This window comes from Monocercomonoides exilis (assembly GCF_001643675.1).
Source record: "Monocercomonoides exilis strain PA203 chromosome Unknown scaffold15-1837935, whole genome shotgun sequence".
NCBI lineage: Eukaryota > Preaxostyla > Oxymonadida > Polymastigidae > Monocercomonoides > Monocercomonoides exilis.
Genome location: NW_027150560.1, coordinates 1,433,794 through 1,454,968, shown reverse-complemented (window position 1 = coordinate 1,454,968; position 21,175 = coordinate 1,433,794). Strand labels below are relative to the sequence as shown.

Here is a 21,175-nt window from a genome sequence, read left to right as displayed (position 1 = left end):
TGCGTGTATTGATATGCAAATAAATGAGAAAAAAACAACATTCCCTTATAATTCGAAATAAAAAATTGGTAGCAGCGCATCCTCCATTCACCGAATCACGTTGATACAATAAACAGTTTGAAATAACTATTCTGTCCACAGAATTCTAATGTTCAATACCCCCGACAGTCGCAAGCGCTAATTGATTGCTCCTTTGTCATTTTCAGAGAAACAATTTTGTAAATGACAGTCGTTGGCCATTGGCTGAATGAATGTATCCGCTGTTTAAATGCCCCCCTCCTCTTTATCCATTTATAATTGCTGTGCATTGTAAAAATGTTGTGTGAATCTTAACACATTCATCCATATTCGTTTCAAGTTTTCCTCTGCTTCGAGTTGATAAAGTTTTATATTTTTCAAAAAAACAATTTTTCTCTGTCAGAATTGCTCTTGCACAGTATTGTATATAAATTGTTCCTCCTTGAAAATTAGTTTAATCAATCCATTCATGCAATAAACCGTTGTCTTTCTGTGATGAAAAATTATTCCTTTTCTTTGAAAATTACTCTTTATTCTTTTCTTGAAAGGAAGAAATAATAGTGATCAATCAGCGGTGTCCTTAATATATTCAATTAAAAAACTTAATCAAAAAGAATCTACATATTTGTATATTTACGTGGAAATTAAAGAGTTATGAAGACCTTAAAATGATTCTCACATGTGAAAGGATGGTAGTGAACGAATATGAAAATTCATCAGTGAAATAGATTTTCAAATTGGTGACTTTTTTTTTGATATCATAAAAAATTCAGATGTTTGATCAAAAAATTATTTCATTAAGGGTTTCCAAAAAAGATAAATTTTATTATGAAATACATGAAATTATAGCTTAATAGATTATTATTATTAGTTGTATGTTGATTTTAATTGGTTTAAAAATGTTTTTATTCTAATTTGAAAAAAAAAATTATTCGAAAATATTGATAATTTAATAAATGGAACAAAACAAATGTTCACTGGTTTGAAAAATCATAAAAACAATAATAACAATACGTAATCAATCAATGTCTAATTTAAATGTTTGCCAAATAATGCTATTGAAGAAGAATTATAAAAAATAAGTTGAAATCGATAAATATTAAATGAAAACATTCAATGTTCAGCGTTTCATCATCTAAATCGCTAGCCTTCCTTTTCAATAGTCTTTTCTCCATCAAATACATCAATTTCAAGATCTTCCGAAATTTTTGAGATTTGTGTTTTCTCTTTAATTCCTTCTTTCAAATTTTCAAGCGTTCTGTTTTTCTTCAAAAAATATCATCTCCAATTTACTTCCCAATCCCTTCACCCTGGGCACTTTTCGTATGGATTCGCTCTCCCAACTTTATGGTCACCCTGCACAACGAGATATTAAGCTTTTTCTCATTTTCATTCATTTCCACCTCCTGCCCTGAAAGGAACACAAAAAACATCAACAGGTTAATATTCATATATAGAAAAATAAATAAATACCAAACTGCCCTCGACTGTTTTTTTCCAGAATGCATATTTCCACAGCCATCATCATTCAAAAAAATCAATCTCTTCATTTCAGACTCAGAATGGTCAAATTGCAGCATGGAATGCATCTCCACAAAACACATCGTGTATCTCACTGGAGGGTCTTTTCAGCCCGTACACATTGTGGTGGATGTGCAGAGGGGTTTTTTCTGTTTTTGGCATGATCATCTCCTTTAATAATATTCTCAAACACCAAAAGAAGTATTTGATGTCTATCTCATCAACACATGGCACATGATGGATATGGTGCATGCAAGTGATGGAAGAGGATTATTTGTGGCAGGGGGCGGGAGTTGAGTGTTTTTTGGAATGTTTATATTTCGAGAGGGGCTTTTGAATGGAAGAAATTCTGAGACAAAAAGATGGGGAAGAGCAGGTGGAGATTTGGAGAAGATAATATAGTAAATATGTAGAGAAGTGGTTGGAGATGATGAGGAAGGTTTTTTGTTGATGGGAGAATATTATTTTAGAAGAGAAGGGAAAAGAGGGCAAAAGTGGATTAGAGGAGGAAAATAGAGAAATTTTCGAATGGAAGAGGGATATCTTTTATGAGAGGAAAAGAAGATTTAATGGAAGAGAATGGGAAAGATGAAGAAAAGGAAGGGATTGATATTTTTCAGAGAATAGTGAGAGCTGAATGGAAGAGGAAAAATAGAAAGGAAAATAAATTGAGAGGTATATTCATTTTCGATTTTTGAGGGGAAAGGAGAGGAAATCGCAAAAAGAAAGTGAATTGACTTTGGAAAAATACATCAAGATTGATTTCCACAATCTATTTGTCATTTATTTGGTGATTATGTTTTTCAAACCAAACTGAGGTTCATACATCAAGCGAGACGTTTTGGCTAATCAACAACATCACACAAATTATTCTCAACATCATAAATATCGTTCGACTGATTTCGCATTTCTCAACTGCATCTTCTTCTTCTTCTTCTTCTTCTTCAACATCTTCATTATCTTCTGTATCTTCCTTCTCATCTTCAACATTATCTTCCTCTTCTTCTTCTTCTGCTTTGTCCACTCCAAAACACAGCACACGCCCAAAATCCATGTCACTTTATGCTTCTCCCTTTGCCTCTCCTCTTTCTTCTTCTTCTTCTTCTTCTTCTTCTGGTGTTAAGCTGAAGACACAGAGTCAGAATGCTCGTGGGCGTTCCTCTTCAATCACAAGCACAGTCACAAACAGAATAACCAGCCCACATCAAGCAGCAGAAGTCAAACTGCCTGTGCTTCCTGGAAGTTCTCCTTCTCTTTCTTCTGTTGGTGCTCCATCTTCTTCTTCTTCCTCTTCCTCTTCCTCTTCTTCCTCTTCAATTTCTCCTTCTTCTTCTCCTTCTTCTTCTCGTTTTTCTTCAATTCCAACATCTCGTTCAACATCTTCTGATTCTTCTCGTGTTTTATCGTCTTCTCCTTTTTTTTCATCGTCCAACAACAAAACTCAGTTTGCCAGCAGGAAAATGGTATTCCCAACAAAACAAGTTTTATCTGCAACTTCTTCAAACACATCAATTGAAAACAAATCTAATTCTTCTTCTCCTCCTCCTCCTTTCTACTACTACTACTACTACTACTACTACTACTACTACTACTACTACTACTCTTCTTCTTCTTCCCATCCTCCTCCTTTTTCATTATTCTCATCATCATCATCGCAATCAATGCATTCTGCAGCTTCGCTGAATGTGCATTTGGACTGTTTTCCTCTTCCACAGAGGCGCATTCCACTCTGCTTCAGCACTTCGTACGGCTTCAGCGCTCCAGCTGTGCCGAACGGAGTGAATGAGATGAACGGGCGTATCACGAGAAATAACAGTGGAAGAGGGAAGGAGCTTCAAGGCACATTGCGTTCATCAGCTCGCTTTATGACGCCGCCAAGGAGCAAAGAGCGAGGAGTTCAAGTTCAAATGGAAGAGGCAAAGAAGGCGGATTTCAGAAGCAAATTGAGCGCAGAGCAGAGGAAATGGAGATAGCAGGAAGAGCCAAAGGCGAAGACAAAGACCAAGGAGAATGACGAGTTTTGCTCATCGCAAATTGACGCTTCTGACATAAAGCTGGAGCAGTCAGCAATAGAAAGGAGGAGGAGGGATAGGGGAAGAGAAGAAGGAGATGATGATGAAGATGAACAGCATCCGATTTAACACTCGTTCAACTGTACATCCTCATCTGCCCAGATGCACATTCAAAACGTCACAGCCTCCACAACATCTGCCACTCCTCTTTTTTCTCCCTTTCCACACACACAATTGTCTGCCACTTCTGTTCTTGTTTGAACTCCACCGAAGCCTCTCACTCCATCGTCTCCAGCCACAGACTCCTCTTCACTCACACAAAAGTCCATCGACATAACAAGCCCAAGCTCTTCCTCTCTATCGAACTTGTCTTCTTCCTCTCTTTCTTCTATTTTTTCCTTCTCCTCCTCCTCCTCCTCCTTCTTCTTCTTTTTCTTTTTCTTATTCCTCAGACAATGATGGTTCTTTTTTACTCTCAGTGAAAGAATTAAGTTATCCTTCTTCTACCGCGTAACGCACAATTTCTTCTTCTTCATCTTCATCATCATCTTCTTCTTCTATTCAACCAACATCTGTTTTTGCATCTGCTTGTTCAACCGCTACAACAACAAAAACTCTCAAACGAAAAATTCTTCTTCCTCCTCCTTTTCCTCCTCTTTGCCTTCTTCTTCTTCTTCTTCTTCTCCTCCTCCTCCTTCTTCTTCTTCTTCTTCTTCTCCTGTTTGTGCTTCAGCTTCTTCTGCTTCGGATCCTCCTGCTATTCGGCCACTTGCCCTGGAAGGAGGGAAAAGTCCTTCAAATCCAAACAAATTGTACCTTTCTTCGTCTGCGCAAATCGCCTTTGATCCTTTGGATGCTGTCAACCAGGAGAAAGAATAAGCTCAAAAGATAGAATCAAACAGAAAAGAGGTTCCACCCAAAGAACAAACAGGAAATATTCCTATTGAAAATGTGAATGAATCTGCTGTTGTTCAAAAGAGATCATTGATTTCAGATGTGTTGCTTCCGCGTTCCAGCTCAAGGAATTCGTTTCCTGTGTATCCTGTTGCCTCTCAACAGCAAGTAGCCGCAAAGAAAAAGAAAGCTGCTTCAATGCTGTCACCGAAGCCGCAGCGCCTGCGAAGAGAAATGTGGCTGGGCGAGCTGATCAAAGAGTGGCTTGCACATGAAGATGCAGACCAGGATGCGTGGAATGAGATGAGAGAGGCTGCTGCAAAGGAGAACGAGGAAGGATATGAGTCTGAAAGTTACGGTGCTGGTGAAGAGGAGGAAGAAGAGAAGGAAAAAGATAGTAATGAATTTACAAAGAGGACTTAAGAAGAGAGAGAAAACGATGAAACGCAAAAAGAAGAAGATGACCAATTGGAAGAAATACAATCTTCATCTTCACTCTTTCATAATGATAATATTCATAGACATCATCATCACAAAGATTCTACACACAGACATCATCAGAAGTGTATATGCCCAATTCACCATTCCTCTTCATCGTCTCATGTGATGTTCAGAAGGCGTCTCCATCTCACTCGAACGCAAACAGTCATTCTTTCTCAACAGTCATAGGCTATTTCTTCAACGCACCATTTCGTTCCCTCAAAAAAGATATTCGTTGTGAATGCGCTTCTGTTTGACCTGCCAAACCAATCTATTTCTCAAACACAGCAACAGCCATATTCGTCAACATCCTCTTCGTTTTCTCCATCTTCAATCTCTTCATCAGCAGCAAGCTCCATCCGCCTCATGCAGCTTATGCAGCTCACACGGGGTATCAACAGAGAAGTGACACTTAACGAGACTGAGAGGCAATTTCCACAAAGCATACAAGGAGCTCGTGTACTCAACTCTGCCTCCACACAGCCGATTGCCCAGCGCATCCATCCAATCATTCTCTGCGGAGATCTTTCTGCTCCTTCGCTCGAAGACCCCGCTCTGCGCTTCCTTCTTCAGGGAGTGGAGACACAAACACACACGTCCTTATGTCAAAGTGGAGTTGTTACAAGAGCACTGGTTGCTCCATCGATGACGAATGGGAATGTGGAGATGGCAGACACTTCAGAAAAAATGAAAAGAAAAGAATTGACCCCGAAGAGGATATGATGTACACGTGCACTGTGGAGAAGAGAAAGAAGACTGAAACAAGAAAATGACTCCACAATAACTTCAGCACTGCCACATTTGGATTTTCTCACCCTATCATCATCGTCCTTTTCTTCTTCTTCGTATTCAAACAATAATCCAAAATGACTTCGATGCCGCCGTTTTGAAGAAGCAGACGGAATGTCTTATCTTCGCGAAGAAGAAAATGAGCTGATGTTTATTGTGTCAACAGCTATGAAGCAGCGGAGGGCAGAATTGAAGCAGAAGGATCCAATATATTTCAGACAGATGAAGCAAAAGGAAGCAGTTGCCAGAACTGTTTTGATGGAAAAGCTGAAAAGGAAAGAAATAGAACTTACTCAATTTTCTTTGAGCAAAAATCTGAAGGAAAAGATTGAAAAAAGAAAACGCAATGAAAAAGAGAACAGCAAAAGGCATGATTCGGAGAATGAGTTAGATTCTGATTCAAAAATGAAAGATAGAATTCAAACGAAAAAGAATGAAGAACAGATAGACAAAACTTCTTCATGTTCATTTGAAATTCAACAAATTCACCATAATATTCGTCAAACTTCATTTTCTTCACCAAAGCTTCGTGTTTTTCGACTGCTTAGCGCTTCAAGTTATTCATTTTTGCATCCATCTTCTCAGACTTATTCATCTTCACCTTTATCTCCTTCCTTGGCTGAATCATCAAAATCTCCTTGTTCTTATTCATTGCTTGATTTATCACAGTCTTCCACCTCTTCTTCTCCTTAGGACTTCAATCGAATTGCCAAGGCATCTCAAATTGCCTCTTGTTCCGCACATGTTTAAGCCTATTCACAGACGCTTTCCTTCGTCTCTTTCTGATCCGTATTCGCTTGTGTGGTGGATGCGCCTGGTGAGCGAAATGAATTTGTCATTCAATAATAAGAGTGATAATGATGATGACGGTGCTGATATCGAATTAGATGAAGAGTTCAATCATTCAGATGTTGATGACAACAATGTTGTTTGAACTGGAAAGACAACAGAACAAGAGCACCAAAGGTTGGCTCAAAGGGATTCGTTTGCCAAATGCAGTCAGGGCGATTGTGCTTCATTGTGCTTGATGAACAGTCGAACAGACAGAAGAGTCAGATTAATGCAAAGACGAAAGAGCAACCGGAATAATAAAAACTCATTTATTTCACGCGACTTTGATCAATCACAACTTCATCCTTTATATTCTTCAATGTTGTCTTCATTTTCTCCTTCAACTCCTTTTTCTTCTTCAGCGTCTTCTTCAACAAGCAACAAAAATATTTGCATTTCAATTTCATTCAACAACCCTCAGACTTGACAGCAGTGTTCGCATTCAGCATCAATTTGGAAACACAAAATGAATGTTCATTCAATTACAGAATAACAGCCGAAATTATGAGACAACGAAATGGATGCAATTTAGAGCTAACAAAATCGGAGCAGCAGACTTACAACAGAAAACGGAGATAGAATCTTTCTTTTTCATTTGGAAGCTGAAGCATTTGCAATGAAAACAGAAAGAACGTTGAAGCTATTGTTTTATGAAATGGATGGGTTCCTAAATAGCCTCCGACAGATTTCGCAGGTACGAAGCAACAGCGAACTGTTGCAAATGAAATGAGGAAGAAAAGGAATTGAGAGGAAAAGACATATTTGAAGAGAAATTATTTGAGATTCAAGCGCTAATTGGATACAAGTAAATTGAAATCGGAAAGCTGAAGAAATAAAAGTTTGTGAAGAACTATATGATATAATCGAAGAAAGGAAAAGGGAAGATTCATTTAGCAACGAGCTTTATTTGCATTTGATGAAAAGGAGAAATTAGAAGAAATGAAAAAGAAATATTAATTTCTGAGATGATATAAAGGATTTTGAAAAAAAATAAACTTCTGATGAAAAGAAGATGAAAGCTCAAGAATTTTTCAATGATATGGAAAATGGTGAAAATTGGAAAATGGAAGAATTTATATGAGAATCAGATAAAGCTTATCATTTCCAGTGATTTTTGTGTCAACAGCGCTGAAGGTGAGTGTTTGAAGAGAAACAAATGTTGAGGAAAGGAGGGTGAGAGAAGACGTCTTGAAGGAGGGAAATGAAGCGGGTGAGGGCATACTCGATGGTGGCACATGGGGTCTGTTGGGGTCTGCCACAGGCATCTGTATTGGTTCCATTGCTGGCAACGATTTTGTTCTGGGCAACGAGAGGGAGCCAGCCATTATACACGGTATTATCAGCTGTTCCACGATTTCGTTTAACGTTTGATGAATCCGATGAATCGAATAAAAGAAATGGAGATTTGTTGGCTTTTCAAATGTAGTGGAAAGAAAAAAAGAAACTTAAGTATTATTGTGAAATTATCTTCAACAGTTTTGTTTTCTTTTATTTTTTCTGATCTATTTAATAAACTTTCTCTTCACAATGTTTTGTTTTTCCAATTATGAATTGACAATTTTCGATTTGAAGTTTGATTTATTTGTTTAAAGTTTATTTTTAATAAACTTGATCGAAAAATCTTTTTTCATCAATAACATTAAAAAGGTATGATTTTTTGCATATAAAAATAAAACAAATATAAATAATTGAAATTAAAGCTTTACAGTTATGAAAAATTAATTTAACTCTTTGATCAGAAAATACCACAATAGATTTTATTTTTTCAATTTTTGATCTTTTTATAAGATGAATTGTGAAATAAAAAAAAATTTCAAGATAAAGTATTATTTTTAACCCTGGGTGACGTGGTGACTTCTGACGTGACCTTTTCGATTTTTGACGGACTTGACAGATTTTTTCACTTCACAAAAAAATAAAAAATAAAAAATAAAAAATAAAAAAAAAAAATTAAAATTAAAATTTCCATTATTTAATTTTAACTGTCGCAAAAGCGGAAATCGGATTTTTTGTTCGTCACTAACGTCACCTGTCTCTGACGTAACACCGAGTCAGAAGTGTGTTTACGCTTTAAAAAGATGCAAAAAACCAAGTGGTCAGTTAGGTTAAAGAATTATGACTGATTTCGTTTCAAAGCTTTATTACCATAATTTTTCTATGGTTTTGTTCAATTCTCATTTTTTTTAAAGTGCAATACATTCGTGCAAAGAAAAAGAACAATAATGCTATTCATAATTTGCCCAACGCAATTGCACAACAGTGCCTATGATTTGTTGTTCAGGTTATAAATTTGTTATTTTTTTTTTAAAATTTGTTTTTTTGCATATTTTCTAACATAACTTCAACAGCTGAATTGCCTTTTTGTGTCGAATGAATAATAAGTTGAAATAATTATTGAAGTTATTGCAGAAATTAAGGATGTCAATTCAATTGTTGTTTGAAATGCATTGTCTTTAAATGATTGTTTCTTGCTTTGCAAAAGTTCAAATGAAGGAGAAATATTTTCGCTTAATAACAAGTGATACTATTATGAACACTCAACCTGAATAAAAAGGAATAATTTATTTATAACAAAAGAATGCTTTTGAAAACCTGATTTTCAGATCATTGAAATGCAAAAAATTTCAAAAATTACTCAAAAGCACAGAAAAGAGGCTGAAAGAGTGGATGAATCAGTTGGAGCGCGCAGTCTTTAAAACATAACCATTACGCTGTCTTTCTGTTTGAAATTATTTTGTTGAAGAAAAGAAACAATAAAATTATTTGAATGTTTCAATTTTTGAAAGAATTGCATAATAAATATAAAACATGATGAAATTCACATCCACAACTTTTTTCATATACGAATAAAAATTAGTTTTTGATTTTGTGAAATTGAAATTTGAAAAAATAAAATTTTTAAGATACATAATTCTAAGCTTAATTGATGATAAACACATAATAATTACAAATATCCAACATTGTACAACGAAAAAAATTTCAGCAAATAATCTTAAATAAAGTTTTCGATGATATTTTCTTATCCTTTTTTTCCTTCTTTTTTAATATTTCTATTTTGATCTTCTTCTATTCTGTTTTGGATAATTCTTCATCTGTTTCCATGTTCAATCTTTCTGAAAGTGAAAAAGATATATCGACGCAGCACTCAAGAATGTCATGGTCCAACGTTGGCTGACGCAGCTTCTCCAAAGCAATGCAAACATTTCCACTTTCAGAACAATAGAAACTGATGTTATCTTTTCAAAGACAGGAAAACCAAAAGAGAAATGCACAACTTGCGAATTAAATATTTGTGATTTTCCTTTTCCCTGTAAAGCCTTGAAAAGAACTCCAATAACATAACTGGCTCTTCTTTCACCCTCATATTGAAATTGAAACAGCAAACACATTGTGATTCATCTATCTCTTTATCGATCTCGCTTCATTTGTTTTTTCCTCTTCATCTTTTTTCTTCCAATCCACGCACTTTGACAGATCTTCTAACTCTCTTGCAGCTTCTCTCATAAAATGCAGCTCCTTTTCTAACACTTCTCCTGAATATTCACAGTTGTCATATCGATTTATCTTAAAATTCCCAAGATTATTGATCTGTCTATTGCTTCAGATTTCGTTTTTCCTGATGATTTCAGATATTTTCTTTAAACTCTCTCTCATATACAGTTCTTCTTCTATAAGTTGTTCAAAAATTAAAAAATGATAGCAAATAAACAAAGAAGAAACAATTCCACACTGTAAACTGGTTTATGTTTCTCAAAGCCAGTAAAGCCATTTCCACTTCATTTCGAGTTTCCTCGCTTTCCTCTTTCTTCAACGCGACTTTCAGCGAACAAGGCACGCAAATAGAATTCAATTTCAATGATGATGAGCCTCCAAATAAAAAGATACATTCAGTAAGATCAGCAATTAGCCTTTCATCCTTTCCTTCATTTTTCACATTTTCATCAATGATCATCTTCCAAAATCTTATGTTCAACGAAGATTCATCAAGCAAAAGGCTCCGTGTATTTTTCAATGAGACGAAACATCCTATTTGCTTGTATTACTCATTTGTATTTTCCATTGAAATTTTCTTTTCTTCAAAAATTTCTCCCATGTGAATGAATAATTCTTTTGCGAAAACAAATATGAATTCTTTCAAAGTCATTGCATTATTTGTTTCATTCATTTCTTCGATTATCTGTTTCTGTGCATCAACATTGCATCTTTAAAGCTCAGAAAACAATTCTGAATAAAACTAATAAGAAAAAAATCACAAACATCAAAAAATCTATGTATATATTAAATGCAAACCCTAAAACGAGATTGTATATCCTTCTACTTCATTTTTTTCTAAAATTGCAGCAGGAATGAACCACACTTTAACGTTTCTGACAAAACGAAAACAAATTGAAAAAGAAGAATAAATTTCATATTAAATTTTAATGTATGATAACTTCTATGTGTTCATACCATGATTTTTCGAATTGGTTCAGTAAACAAGTCATTTCAAAGATAATTCTTGTATTAAATAAGTCTATCATTTTGTAATGGGAATCCATCTTTGTTTTTTTTTTTGAAAATAATAATTTGAACAAATTGAAAAAACTTTTATATTATGATAAAGGTTTTTTTGTTCAAAATAGGATTTTTTAATTTTTTAATTTTTTATTTTAATTTTTTTTTTTATTTTGTGGAAAATTGGTGACGGACGTGACAAAATTTTTTCTTCACGTCACCCAGGCTTAATTATTTTAAGTTATATATGGGTTATTTTGTATTAATTCACTTATTTCAAAATAACCAATTTACAGATATCGCATAAAATACCCTACAAGATTGATATCTTAATTAAGCCTGTCTGACCTGACAAGTTTTTTTTTTGGTCAGTGACAAATTGACGGACAAGTCAATTTGACGTGTCATTTCCCATATTATATTCAAAAACATTTCCATTTCTATTAAAAAAACAAAATGAAATGTTTAATGATATACAGACAAACATTTTCTGAGTTAAGAATTTTTTGACAAATTTTGATCATATTTGTCACAATGTGTCAGTTGCGGAAATATAATTGATTATAAAATTTTTATCAACTATCTTTTTCACTTCAATGGCTGATGATCGTTCGTTGCTAATAAAAGAACTTCCTTTTGGTCTTCAAAAATCTCTTAAAGATGTTTTGATCGTATGCAAAAATTGTTATCATGGAATTCTTCACGTTATTATCTTTTTTTTATTATTATCTCAAGAGAAATGCATTTGAAAAGAAAATGGACGAGTTGGATAAAGCGAATTGTGGCTTTGTTCGATTGGAATTAGTCTCAACAAATGAGGACGTTCAATGTTTCAATTTTTCATTTTTGTAAAAAATAATAAAGATTTATCATTTCTTATATCGATAAAATTGTCTCATTAACACAGGCTTCAAACATCCAAACAGACCGGAAGAAATTATGTCCCAATTGCATTTTAAAATTTTCAATGGTATCTTATGGATTTGCTATAACAAAGTGAAATCATATTTAAAAACAAAAGCAGATGGACACAGAATGTTTTTGAGCTTCAACGAAAAGAAGGGATATGCCTGCGGATGTTCAGGGAGAGACACTTCTGCTGCAGTCAAACAACATAAATGCACATTGTTGTTTCCCACGCTGGATTTTTGGATGACATAAAAACAAAATGTCACGCAACCAACAGTATCTGCAAGTTGCGTCTGTATTAAACTAATTAGAGATATTGAACCATTGACGGATTTATTTTTAAATTTAGTTTCCAGATGTAACATATCGTTTTTGTCCGCTGCATCTTCCGAATTCAACACATTTATTAAGCATTTGATTCAAATAGCCCAGATAAATCCAACTGCTGAGCTTACAGAAATATTTCCATATTTATCAAAGTGGAAAATAAAAAGACTTATCAGCGAAAAGAAGGTTGTATCAATTCGTGAAAGATCCAAATTGATAAAGGATAAATGTGTTTCTCTCATGATCGATGGAGGGATAATTGCAAATAAAAAGTGCACCATTATTTCATATGTAATTCATGCAGAAAAATCAACTCCTGGATTTTGGAGCCTTCAACCAGCATGTCATTCTTCTGATGATTATAAAAATCTTGCTGAAATGTGCATTTCGGAGATTGCAAAATGCGGAGGTGAAGTCAGAAGCATTTGTAGTGACGGCTTGGCAGCTCAAAAAAAAGCGTTTCAAGATTTACCACACGATTCTGATAGAGAAATCGATTTTTTGAATTTTTATATCATACATTTTCATATTTATTGTTTAAATCATTTGATCAACTTAACAATCACACATTCTTTTCAAGAAGTCCCATTTCTTAAAACAATCAAGGATATTATTATTGAGTTCTCAAAAATATCAAGGAGCTCATCAATGCAACAGATGTTTCCTGCAAAATGCCCAACATTCACACTTACGAGATGGTTGTGCTTGACAGATATTTGCTTGTTCAAAAGGAAAAACAGAGAAATTATATTGGAATTGAAGCTGATGGATAAGCAGAGCATCATTGATGTAATAAAAGCAGAAATTTTGTTATTCCCTCTAAAACAGTTGCATTTGTTTTTTGGAGATGACAACAGCAAGCTGGGAAATGCTTATCCAAAAATTCTTGAGGCTATGTCATTTTACAAAAACTTTCTTGAATTAAGCATATTTCGTTCCGATCATTGGCATAACGCAATTGTTAACGTTTGAATTTATTTGTTCAACTACACTTTAGAAGGCGAAAGAGGAGATCAAATCGCTCTCGCTTATTCATTAACACCAGAAGGAAAAAATAAGCTTATCAGTGATGACTTTTGTTGTAAGTTTTTTCATCCAGAAGACAAGAAAAAAGACAGTTTGCACAAAAGTTCAAACATGCTAACAATTGTTTATTTCTTTTTCTCTATATTTTTTATATTTCAAATATTTTTTTCTTGCAACTGTTTTCTAAATCGAGCATCATCATCATCTGTTCCCTCATCATCACTGATAAAGGAAACATCCATTGGAAGGTGCTTTTCAAAAGAAAAAGGATCAACAGCTTTTCCTTTATCTGTGAGCAGATTTCAAAAGGCATTATCAATGATTTTGAGAAGCGAATCATCAACTGAGCACGTGCATTTGAGTTAAAACTACCAACAGATTGAAGAAGAATAAGATTCCGTGACATCATCATCGAAGCATATCCAGAAAGAAATTGAAGATCTCTTGTTAATTGTTTCACAATTTGAAAAAAAAGAGGTTTCTTTTTCACATGCACAAGAAGAAGGTATTTTCACAGATAATGAAAATGCAACAGATTACCTTGGACTCATCGATGCTGAGGAGCAATAGGAAAACGACGAATATGAAGAAATATTAAATGACGAAGCTTCAACCCTTGTTGAAACAAGATCTTCTTTTATTTCTTCTCAAGAAACACTCAGTGAAGAATCAGATAATCATGCAATTGGCGACTTCAACAAAGATGTTTTCCAAGAAGACGAAGATGATGTGATTTTTGCAGGGACAAATAAAAAACTTCAAGTCATTCACAAAATTTCAAAGGAGAAGGAGGATCAAGCTGTCGATTCATTATAGATTTCAATTGCATCAAATTGGTATTTCAGAATATTTAAATCATTCAATAAATTTATCAATAATTCATTAGGGAAGTTTACCGAGGAAATGCAAGAAAAATTTGCGTCGTTATTTAAAACTCACATACTTACAGCAACTTCAATTGATCTTCTCGAGAGTCTACCAGTGTATTACAGTCATATTGCATCACAGGGTGGAATGGAAACGATATTTGCCAACATTTGTTTTTGCATTGCAACATCTTCTTGTAGCGAATCCGCCTGTGAACGACTTTTTTCAAGATTAAAGCGAATCGTCGGTGATCATAGACATTCGCTTTCCTTTGATTCGCTAAATTCGTTGCTTCTCTTGTGAATAACATTTACAAATCATTCGTTTTGAAATCAAATAACCATCGTTTGTTATTTTTCACTTTTTTCAAATGATTGAGTTATTTTACATATCATTTCATGACAATCAAAAATAGAATTCCTAAAATAACATCTTTTATTTCTGCAATACTAGAACATCTTATTTGACATGAGAATAATTCAGTAGTATGTGATTATGAGAAAAAAAACGTTGAGATAAAAAAAATCGATTATATCAATTGCTCTATATTTATGTTTATGATAGGCAGATAATAAAATATCATTTTATATCGAATACTGTTCTAAAGCTGGAAAACAAAACTATTGCGCAATGAAAAACATTTTGTGAAGAATAAATGCGAAATGCTGCAACATGCGAAGTGGTGGAGATTGTGATATAGGCGTTTTTGGTTGCAATGTTGAGGAAAAGGATGTGACTCTGTTTCCTGAAGCAATTGCACTGACGGTGTTGGAGGAGCGAGAAGAGGCAAAGAAAGAAGAAAGAAGAATGATGAAAAAGGAGTCTATCCGACAGTATTCAGGTAGTTTGCGGAAAGAATCAAACTGAACATGGAATTACTGCAAAAAGATAAGCTGTAATGGTTGTTGATGTGCATGACTGGCTGGGCTGAGGCTTGTAAAAGAGGAAGCAGATGAGGCAAAAGCATCGAGCTTGCAGCAAACTTCAGAAATTGAATTGTGATGTGTTTCGTAGGTTAACGGAATTCAACAAAAGATTTCAAGTGCATAAGACAGTTGTATAAAAGCGGCAGACAAGTATTTGAGAATAACTGTTGATGAAATCACAGAAGGACCACGAAAATGTGTGAAATTTTTGAAGATGGAGATGAATGTTTGATGATCTGAGAGGATCAAGTGAGAGAGGACAGAGATTATGAGATGGCTTTGTAAATGAAAAAAAGGAAAGAGATATGGAAAGCGCCTGGAGATGGTTGTGAAGAAGAAAAAGAGAAGATGAGAGGAACATATAAGGAGGACCTGTCTATTTTGTGTTTGAGCGGTTCCGAAGCTGACAAAGTGCAAACTTTCTCTTTGAGTGAAGATACAGAAAGAAGGATGGCTTTGAGGATAAAGAAGAAGAAAAAGAAGAAAGAGAAGAAGAAGAAGAAGAAGAAGAAGAAGAAGAAGAAGAAGAAGAAGAAGAAGAAGAAGAAGAAGAAGAAGAAGAAATGAGTCATAACGTTCATTCTCAACCGCTTATTTTCACGCCTTCGGAACACTCATTGGAATAATCCCTCAAAATGCACAGACTTCATGAAATGGCCGATAACGTTTCGCAGTTGCATTGATCACCATCTTCACAGCATTTTGCCATTTTCTCTGAGCAATCAATTCTTCCAAGTCCGATCTGTTGCTTGACAAATTGAATGAGCTGACTGTCTTCACTCGTCATTCTTCTGTTTGTCTCCCCTCCTCCAAACCCGTCAGAAGCGTCTCCGGATCAGGTGCCCCATCAAACACACTCCCAAACGCATGTACTCATGTTATCAATGCATAATTGGTCAGAATCTTCTTCACATTGTCTGCTTCCGCTTTTTCTCTGCTCTGCTGAGACACCTCAATTCCCTCCTCCGTTGTTGACTTCACCTTCACCCAATCCTCATTGTGCAATCCCGACAGACACTGCCATTGCACAGCTCAGCTTCAGAAGATGAAACGGGATATGTGTATTCGCATAACATATCAGCTCCTTCCGACCTATTCAGATGCAGTAATCAAAGTTACACTTCTCTGCTTTTCCTCGTTCCCTTCGACAAGCTAACAGAACTTAATGCACAAGTCTCTTTCTTTGCCTTCTCAATATTTGTACAATTCCTTATCCCATGTGGAACAAAGATCTTTAAACACTCCAGAGCCAAATGCCTCTTCGGTGTTATTCTTCCACTGTATCTCTGCCCGTCCACCCACGCCACTTCTTGGCTTCTTGTATGCAGCATGTTCAGCTCGTCCAGCATCGTCTCCGACTGCCCATCTGCAATGCACCGCTTTATTATCCACGAGCTCCCCTTTCGGATCTGCACACAGATCATCAGCCAGCCACCAGATTAAACAAATACGAGCTCTCAGCTCTTCTGCCTTCGCTCAACCTCTCCTCTCATTTCCTCCTCCTCCTCTTATTCTTTTTTTAAAAAAGCAAACAACTAACTTCCCCAACTTCTTCATCGGATATGTCTTTTTCCTCATTCGTTGTCAAACCATTCATCGGCATTTGCATCTGTTCAACATCTTTCACCGCTCCATCTGAACTTTCATCGAAAGTTATGCCCAAAGACCCGTCTGCTGCTTCTTCTTCTTTTGCTCTCCTGTTCTCCTGTTGGATGCCATCAGATGGAGAAGAACTGCACACTTCTGGTTCAACTGAATGCTGCTTGTCTGCGCCCACCTCAACCTCTGCCTTCACAAACCTCAGCCCACTCAGCCCAAGCGCCTTCACAATCAACGGCGCCATCGCTTCCTCCAGCTTCCCCTGGTTCTCTTTGATTCTCTCCACAAACTCTCTGTGCGCTGTCGGATACCCGCCTTTCTCCTCATTCCTATCACCTCCCTCTCTCCCTCCATCTTCTTTTCCCTTTTCTTCTCCCTCTTTTCTCCATCTTTTCTTCTCCTTTCTCCTTCCTCTGCTTCTTCTCGCTCCTCTAGCACAGACAGCGCAATCGCTGCTGGAGACAGAACCACATCCTCCATCCTCAGCCCCGCAGCATCCAACCCCTTCTCTTCAATCTCCCCGACTTCACACACTGCAACCCCTCACCCCATCACTTCCTCGTCCAGCTTCACTACCACACGCCTTGACTGCAGCGATCGCGACACCAGCCGCGCTATCGCCTACGTCAGCAGCGACGGGTCAAACAGATCGTAGATCGACGGTAACGCATTCACATCTGCCGCTGCAAAGATCCGCTTGCTCCCCGACTACGTGCTCACAGGCTCTACAAGCGAAGGAAGCTGTTCCACCTGCGGAACCGAAAGCATCGCAGAAAGCCCCACATCATCTGCACACACAACACCCCCAAACAGCACCCCCCGCCCCGTCACAACACATCCCCACAGCAGCTGTAGCACTCGCAGCGACAGCTGCATGTGCTGCGCATACACCTCAGTCACCTCAGTCACCACAATCCACAGCCGCCTCTCGATGTCATCCATAGCTCCAGCCGACGAGTTTGATGCCGCCACCGCCGAGGCATCCGAAGGGTCAATCGCAGTTGCTGATGATGGCTTATCATCTCCTTTCACTTTCTTCTCTTCGCTTCTCCGCCTCCGGAATGGCGAAGTTGATCGGCGTGCTGCTCCAGTTGAAGAAGACGAAGGCGCTGAGCGAAGAGACGACTGCTGAGCTGCCCCGGCCACAAGAAGCTGTTTGAAATAGGCTTTCGTGTCGTTCAACAGCTCCAATGGATCCACAAACACAACATCCACATTCAGATCAGAAAGATCAACCAGCCGCAAAATCTCGCCGTTCTCGAGTGATGGAAACAGATGGAACAGTGTTTCTTAAAAAGTTGTGTTGAAATTAGAAGATGAAGAAGCTATGCTAATTATGAATGAATAATCGTTCTGGTCTTGCATCAGATGAATTAAATGAGGAATATGTGAAAAGATCAATTCAGAAATGAAAAATGCTGCAGTTGCTGTCATCTGCCATTCTGTTGGATTAAAAATAAAAATCTCACAGCTGCCATGAGGCATCAGACAGATTCCGCAAAGTGCTTTCAACTCCAGTCTCAAAAGCTAAAGTCAATTTAGCTCTAATTCCTGACAATAAATATCTTCTCTGGCTTGGTGTAAATTTTCTTGTTGCCTTCATTTCCCTTTCTCACATAAAACACATTTTCATCTTCATAACAAAAATTTCTTGCTCAAACAATAATCTTCGTTTCTTCTTCATTTTTCTCTTTATCTCTCACGCTGATGCAGAATGCGAAGAAATACAATTTGATGAAGTAAATTTTGATGTGAAGCAGAAGAAATAGTTTGATATGTTGTTGATATGTTTGAATGAGAAGAAAAAGATGAGCAAAAAAGAAAATGAAAAGTTGAAAGCTATTTAAGATTGATTCATGACTTGAATCAAAACACGAGGTACCTTTCCAAAAGAATTTGATATAAAAGAACATTTTACATAAAAAATTATATGTTATTATTTATTTATAATAAAACTAATAACTGCTCTATATTAACTACTTTTTGATTTTCTTTCAATTACAATAAGGAGAGTTTCATATAATTTCACTAGTTTGATAATTACTGACAAAATTACTAAAATTCAAGAAAGTTCAATCTATTTATCATTCAACATAGGAATGCATTTAAAGAGAAGTCTCCAACAAAAAAAATCAAAACGTAAAAGCAAACCGATATCATGAAAACAACGAAATTAAAACAAATTTTCAGTTTGCCCAAAATGGCTAGAAGTCAACTGTTTTTAATAGAAAAATAGGTAAAAAAGTTATAATGAATATGATATAATACCAATTTTGAATTAATATCACAGTGCAAGCGTAAAAAAAAATCTTCTTTGTATTTTTTCACTTTATATTATGGAAACGGAATGATCTTTTTTTTTTTTTTTTTTTTTTTTTTTTTTTTTTTTTTTTTTTTTTTTTTTTTTTTTACTTTTTTGTGACGGACGATGTAAAAAATGATTTGTCAGGTAAGACAGGCTAATAATAATTTTATTTCATTTTTCAATTATCACAAAATATAACGAAATTGAATTAAGAAATTGTTTGTCACTTTTGAGTGTTCACCTGATTGCAATTTTTGAAAAATAGCGGCAAGTGGAGTAGATCCTGGTTCCAAATGATCATGTACCAAAATTTTTTAAAAAAATTCAAAATATTTTCCACTTAAGCAACTCAGATGGCTCAACATCAGCAAGTCACGATTATGACTAAAATAAGTATTCCACAATTTCTGAAAATGTTTTCAAACGAAATAGAAACATTGGAATTGTTGTTTACGTCAGGGAAAATGGATTCTTTAAAAAAATGCCCTGATGATGGTTCCAATGTGTATGTATTGAAAGCGGATGAAATTCCTAGTCGATTTAAATGTTCATTTTGTAAGAAACGATGGTCCATCCGAAAAAACACAGTTTTTGAAGATTCAAAGTTGAAAATAAATCATGTCATGTTAATTCTATCAAGTTATTGATGCTATTTGGAGGTTCATCAAACGTCTTTGATAAATGGAATCGATAGGCATACTGTAACATTTTATTATTTAGCAATCAGAAGGGCATTATCTACAATCTTTCTCCGAAATTAGAAACAAATTGGAGGAATTAGCGAGGTTGTTGAAATTGACGAATCATTTTGGTGCGGAAGAAAATATAATCGAGGTTTCATGATGATTTTTTGAATATTTTTTTTTCCTCAATAATATGGAAGCAATAATAGTCGATTTTGCCGTTTGGCGCGATAGAAAGAAAATAACTGATTAAAAACACAAAAAGGTTCATTATTTTGTAAAAACAGAGCAAAATATGTTTTCATCTCACTCATTCGTTTCATAATAAAACCTGGAACAACAATTGTTTCTGATGACTGGAGCACATACAAAATACTGAATCAATTTGGCTTCATTCATTTGGTTGTTAATCATACTGAAGGATACAAAAATGAAGATGGTGAAACAACAAATTTTATAGAAGGAGCGTGGTCACACCTTCGCCGTTCAATGCCGAAAACCGGAGTGCGATACCAAGACTTAGAGGAATATATTTGGTCTTCAATACATTTGAGACATTATGAAATATCTTTTAATCAACTAATCAGCAACTTTGTTAAATATAGAGAATCAGAATACATAGAAGAATTAGAAAAATACACAAACCTGGAAGAATCAGAAGATGAGACAGTTTCAATGGATTCAGACACCGATGAAAGAACAATAACTATGTAATCTGATTCTCCAAGTGGAAGCGATGGCGAAAATTCATCCGAATGGACGGAATCAATCGAATAGTTTTCCTATTCAATCTTTTTAACATTTCAAATATAAATTAGTGAAAAAAGACCAAAAACAATTAAAATCATCACATTTTTATTTTTCATTATGGGAAATGATCAAATTGGTACCAGGATCAACTCCACTTGCCAAAAAAGCAATCTGAAGCAAACAAAAAAGTCAATAAGAATCACACAACACAAACGACTTTTTGAAGCAATCCAAAAATTCTTTCGTTTTGAAATTGTGATATTAATTCTGAATTCTGATGTTTTTATTTCCGATAATAATCATTGACAAAGTTTTTCCTCTTCCAAGAAACGAAACATTTGTTGAACGAACTCTCTGAAAAAAGTTATGATTTCAAAAAAAAAAAAAAAAAAAAAAAAAAAAAAAAAAAAAAAAAAAAAAAAAAAACCACCAAAATATTTTCATCAAAATTTCATTCCAACTCACCGAATTTCAACAGAATACAAACAAATGTCTGAGAATGTTATTGTTTCAATTATTGTTTGCATTGGTAAGTTGGTATGGATATTTTTTTATTAACATTATCTTCGTTCGTTATTTCTTCCTTTGATTTTAAAATTTTCGTTCAATATTTTTTTGATCTTCTTGAGAAGTTATAAATATGCCACCAAAATTAACTTGTTCAATCTTCATCGATTAAAAAATATAAAAAAACAACTGAAGAACCTCAAAAATTTCAAAGTGATCAAATTCTCATTTTTTGCT

The 21,175-nt window shown here is 35.3% G+C and overlaps 6 protein-coding genes across 6 annotated transcripts; 3 read left to right on the top strand and 3 right to left on the bottom strand.

The window, feature by feature from the left end:
* Positions 1 to 2,591: 2,591 nt before the first annotated feature.
* Positions 2,592 to 3,512, top strand: MONOS_7669 (uncharacterized protein; the record flags this gene model as incomplete). Its single annotated transcript, XM_067878012.1, has 1 exon — positions 2,592 to 3,512. One exon carries the CDS (start codon positions 2,592 to 2,594, stop codon positions 3,510 to 3,512), a length of 921 nt encoding a protein of 306 aa, XP_067730100.1.
* A 1,131-nt stretch (positions 3,513 to 4,643) lies between these two features.
* On the top strand, positions 4,644 to 5,648 carry MONOS_7670 (uncharacterized protein; the record flags this gene model as incomplete). Its single annotated transcript, XM_067878014.1, has 3 exons — positions 4,644 to 4,842; positions 4,967 to 5,010; positions 5,214 to 5,648. 3 exons carry the CDS (start codon positions 4,644 to 4,646, stop codon positions 5,646 to 5,648), a joined length of 678 nt encoding a protein of 225 aa, XP_067730099.1.
* Positions 5,649 to 5,828: 180 nt separating this feature from the next.
* MONOS_7671 (uncharacterized protein) lies at positions 5,829 to 6,648 on the top strand (the record flags this gene model as incomplete). The annotated part of the gene is made up of 2 exons (XM_067878015.1): positions 5,829 to 6,100; positions 6,384 to 6,648. 2 exons carry the CDS (start codon positions 5,829 to 5,831, stop codon positions 6,646 to 6,648), a joined length of 537 nt encoding a protein of 178 aa, XP_067730098.1.
* A 9,561-nt stretch (positions 6,649 to 16,209) lies between these two features.
* MONOS_7672 (uncharacterized protein) lies at positions 16,210 to 16,518 on the bottom strand (the record flags this gene model as incomplete). The annotated part of the gene is made up of 1 exon (XM_067878016.1): positions 16,210 to 16,518. The coding sequence occupies one exon, from the start codon at positions 16,516 to 16,518 to the stop codon at positions 16,210 to 16,212; it is 309 nt and encodes a 102-aa protein (XP_067730097.1).
* A 33-nt stretch (positions 16,519 to 16,551) lies between these two features.
* MONOS_7673 (uncharacterized protein) lies at positions 16,552 to 17,245 on the bottom strand (the record flags this gene model as incomplete). Its single annotated transcript, XM_067878017.1, has 3 exons — positions 16,552 to 16,599; positions 16,635 to 17,202; positions 17,241 to 17,245. The coding sequence occupies 3 exons, from the start codon at positions 17,243 to 17,245 to the stop codon at positions 16,552 to 16,554; spliced, it is 621 nt and encodes a 206-aa protein (XP_067730096.1).
* A 156-nt stretch (positions 17,246 to 17,401) lies between these two features.
* Positions 17,402 to 18,171, bottom strand: MONOS_7674 (uncharacterized protein; the record flags this gene model as incomplete). The annotated part of the gene is made up of 2 exons (XM_067878018.1): positions 17,402 to 17,950; positions 18,163 to 18,171. 2 exons carry the CDS (start codon positions 18,169 to 18,171, stop codon positions 17,402 to 17,404), a joined length of 558 nt encoding a protein of 185 aa, XP_067730095.1.
* Positions 18,172 to 21,175: the final 3,004 nt, after the last annotated feature.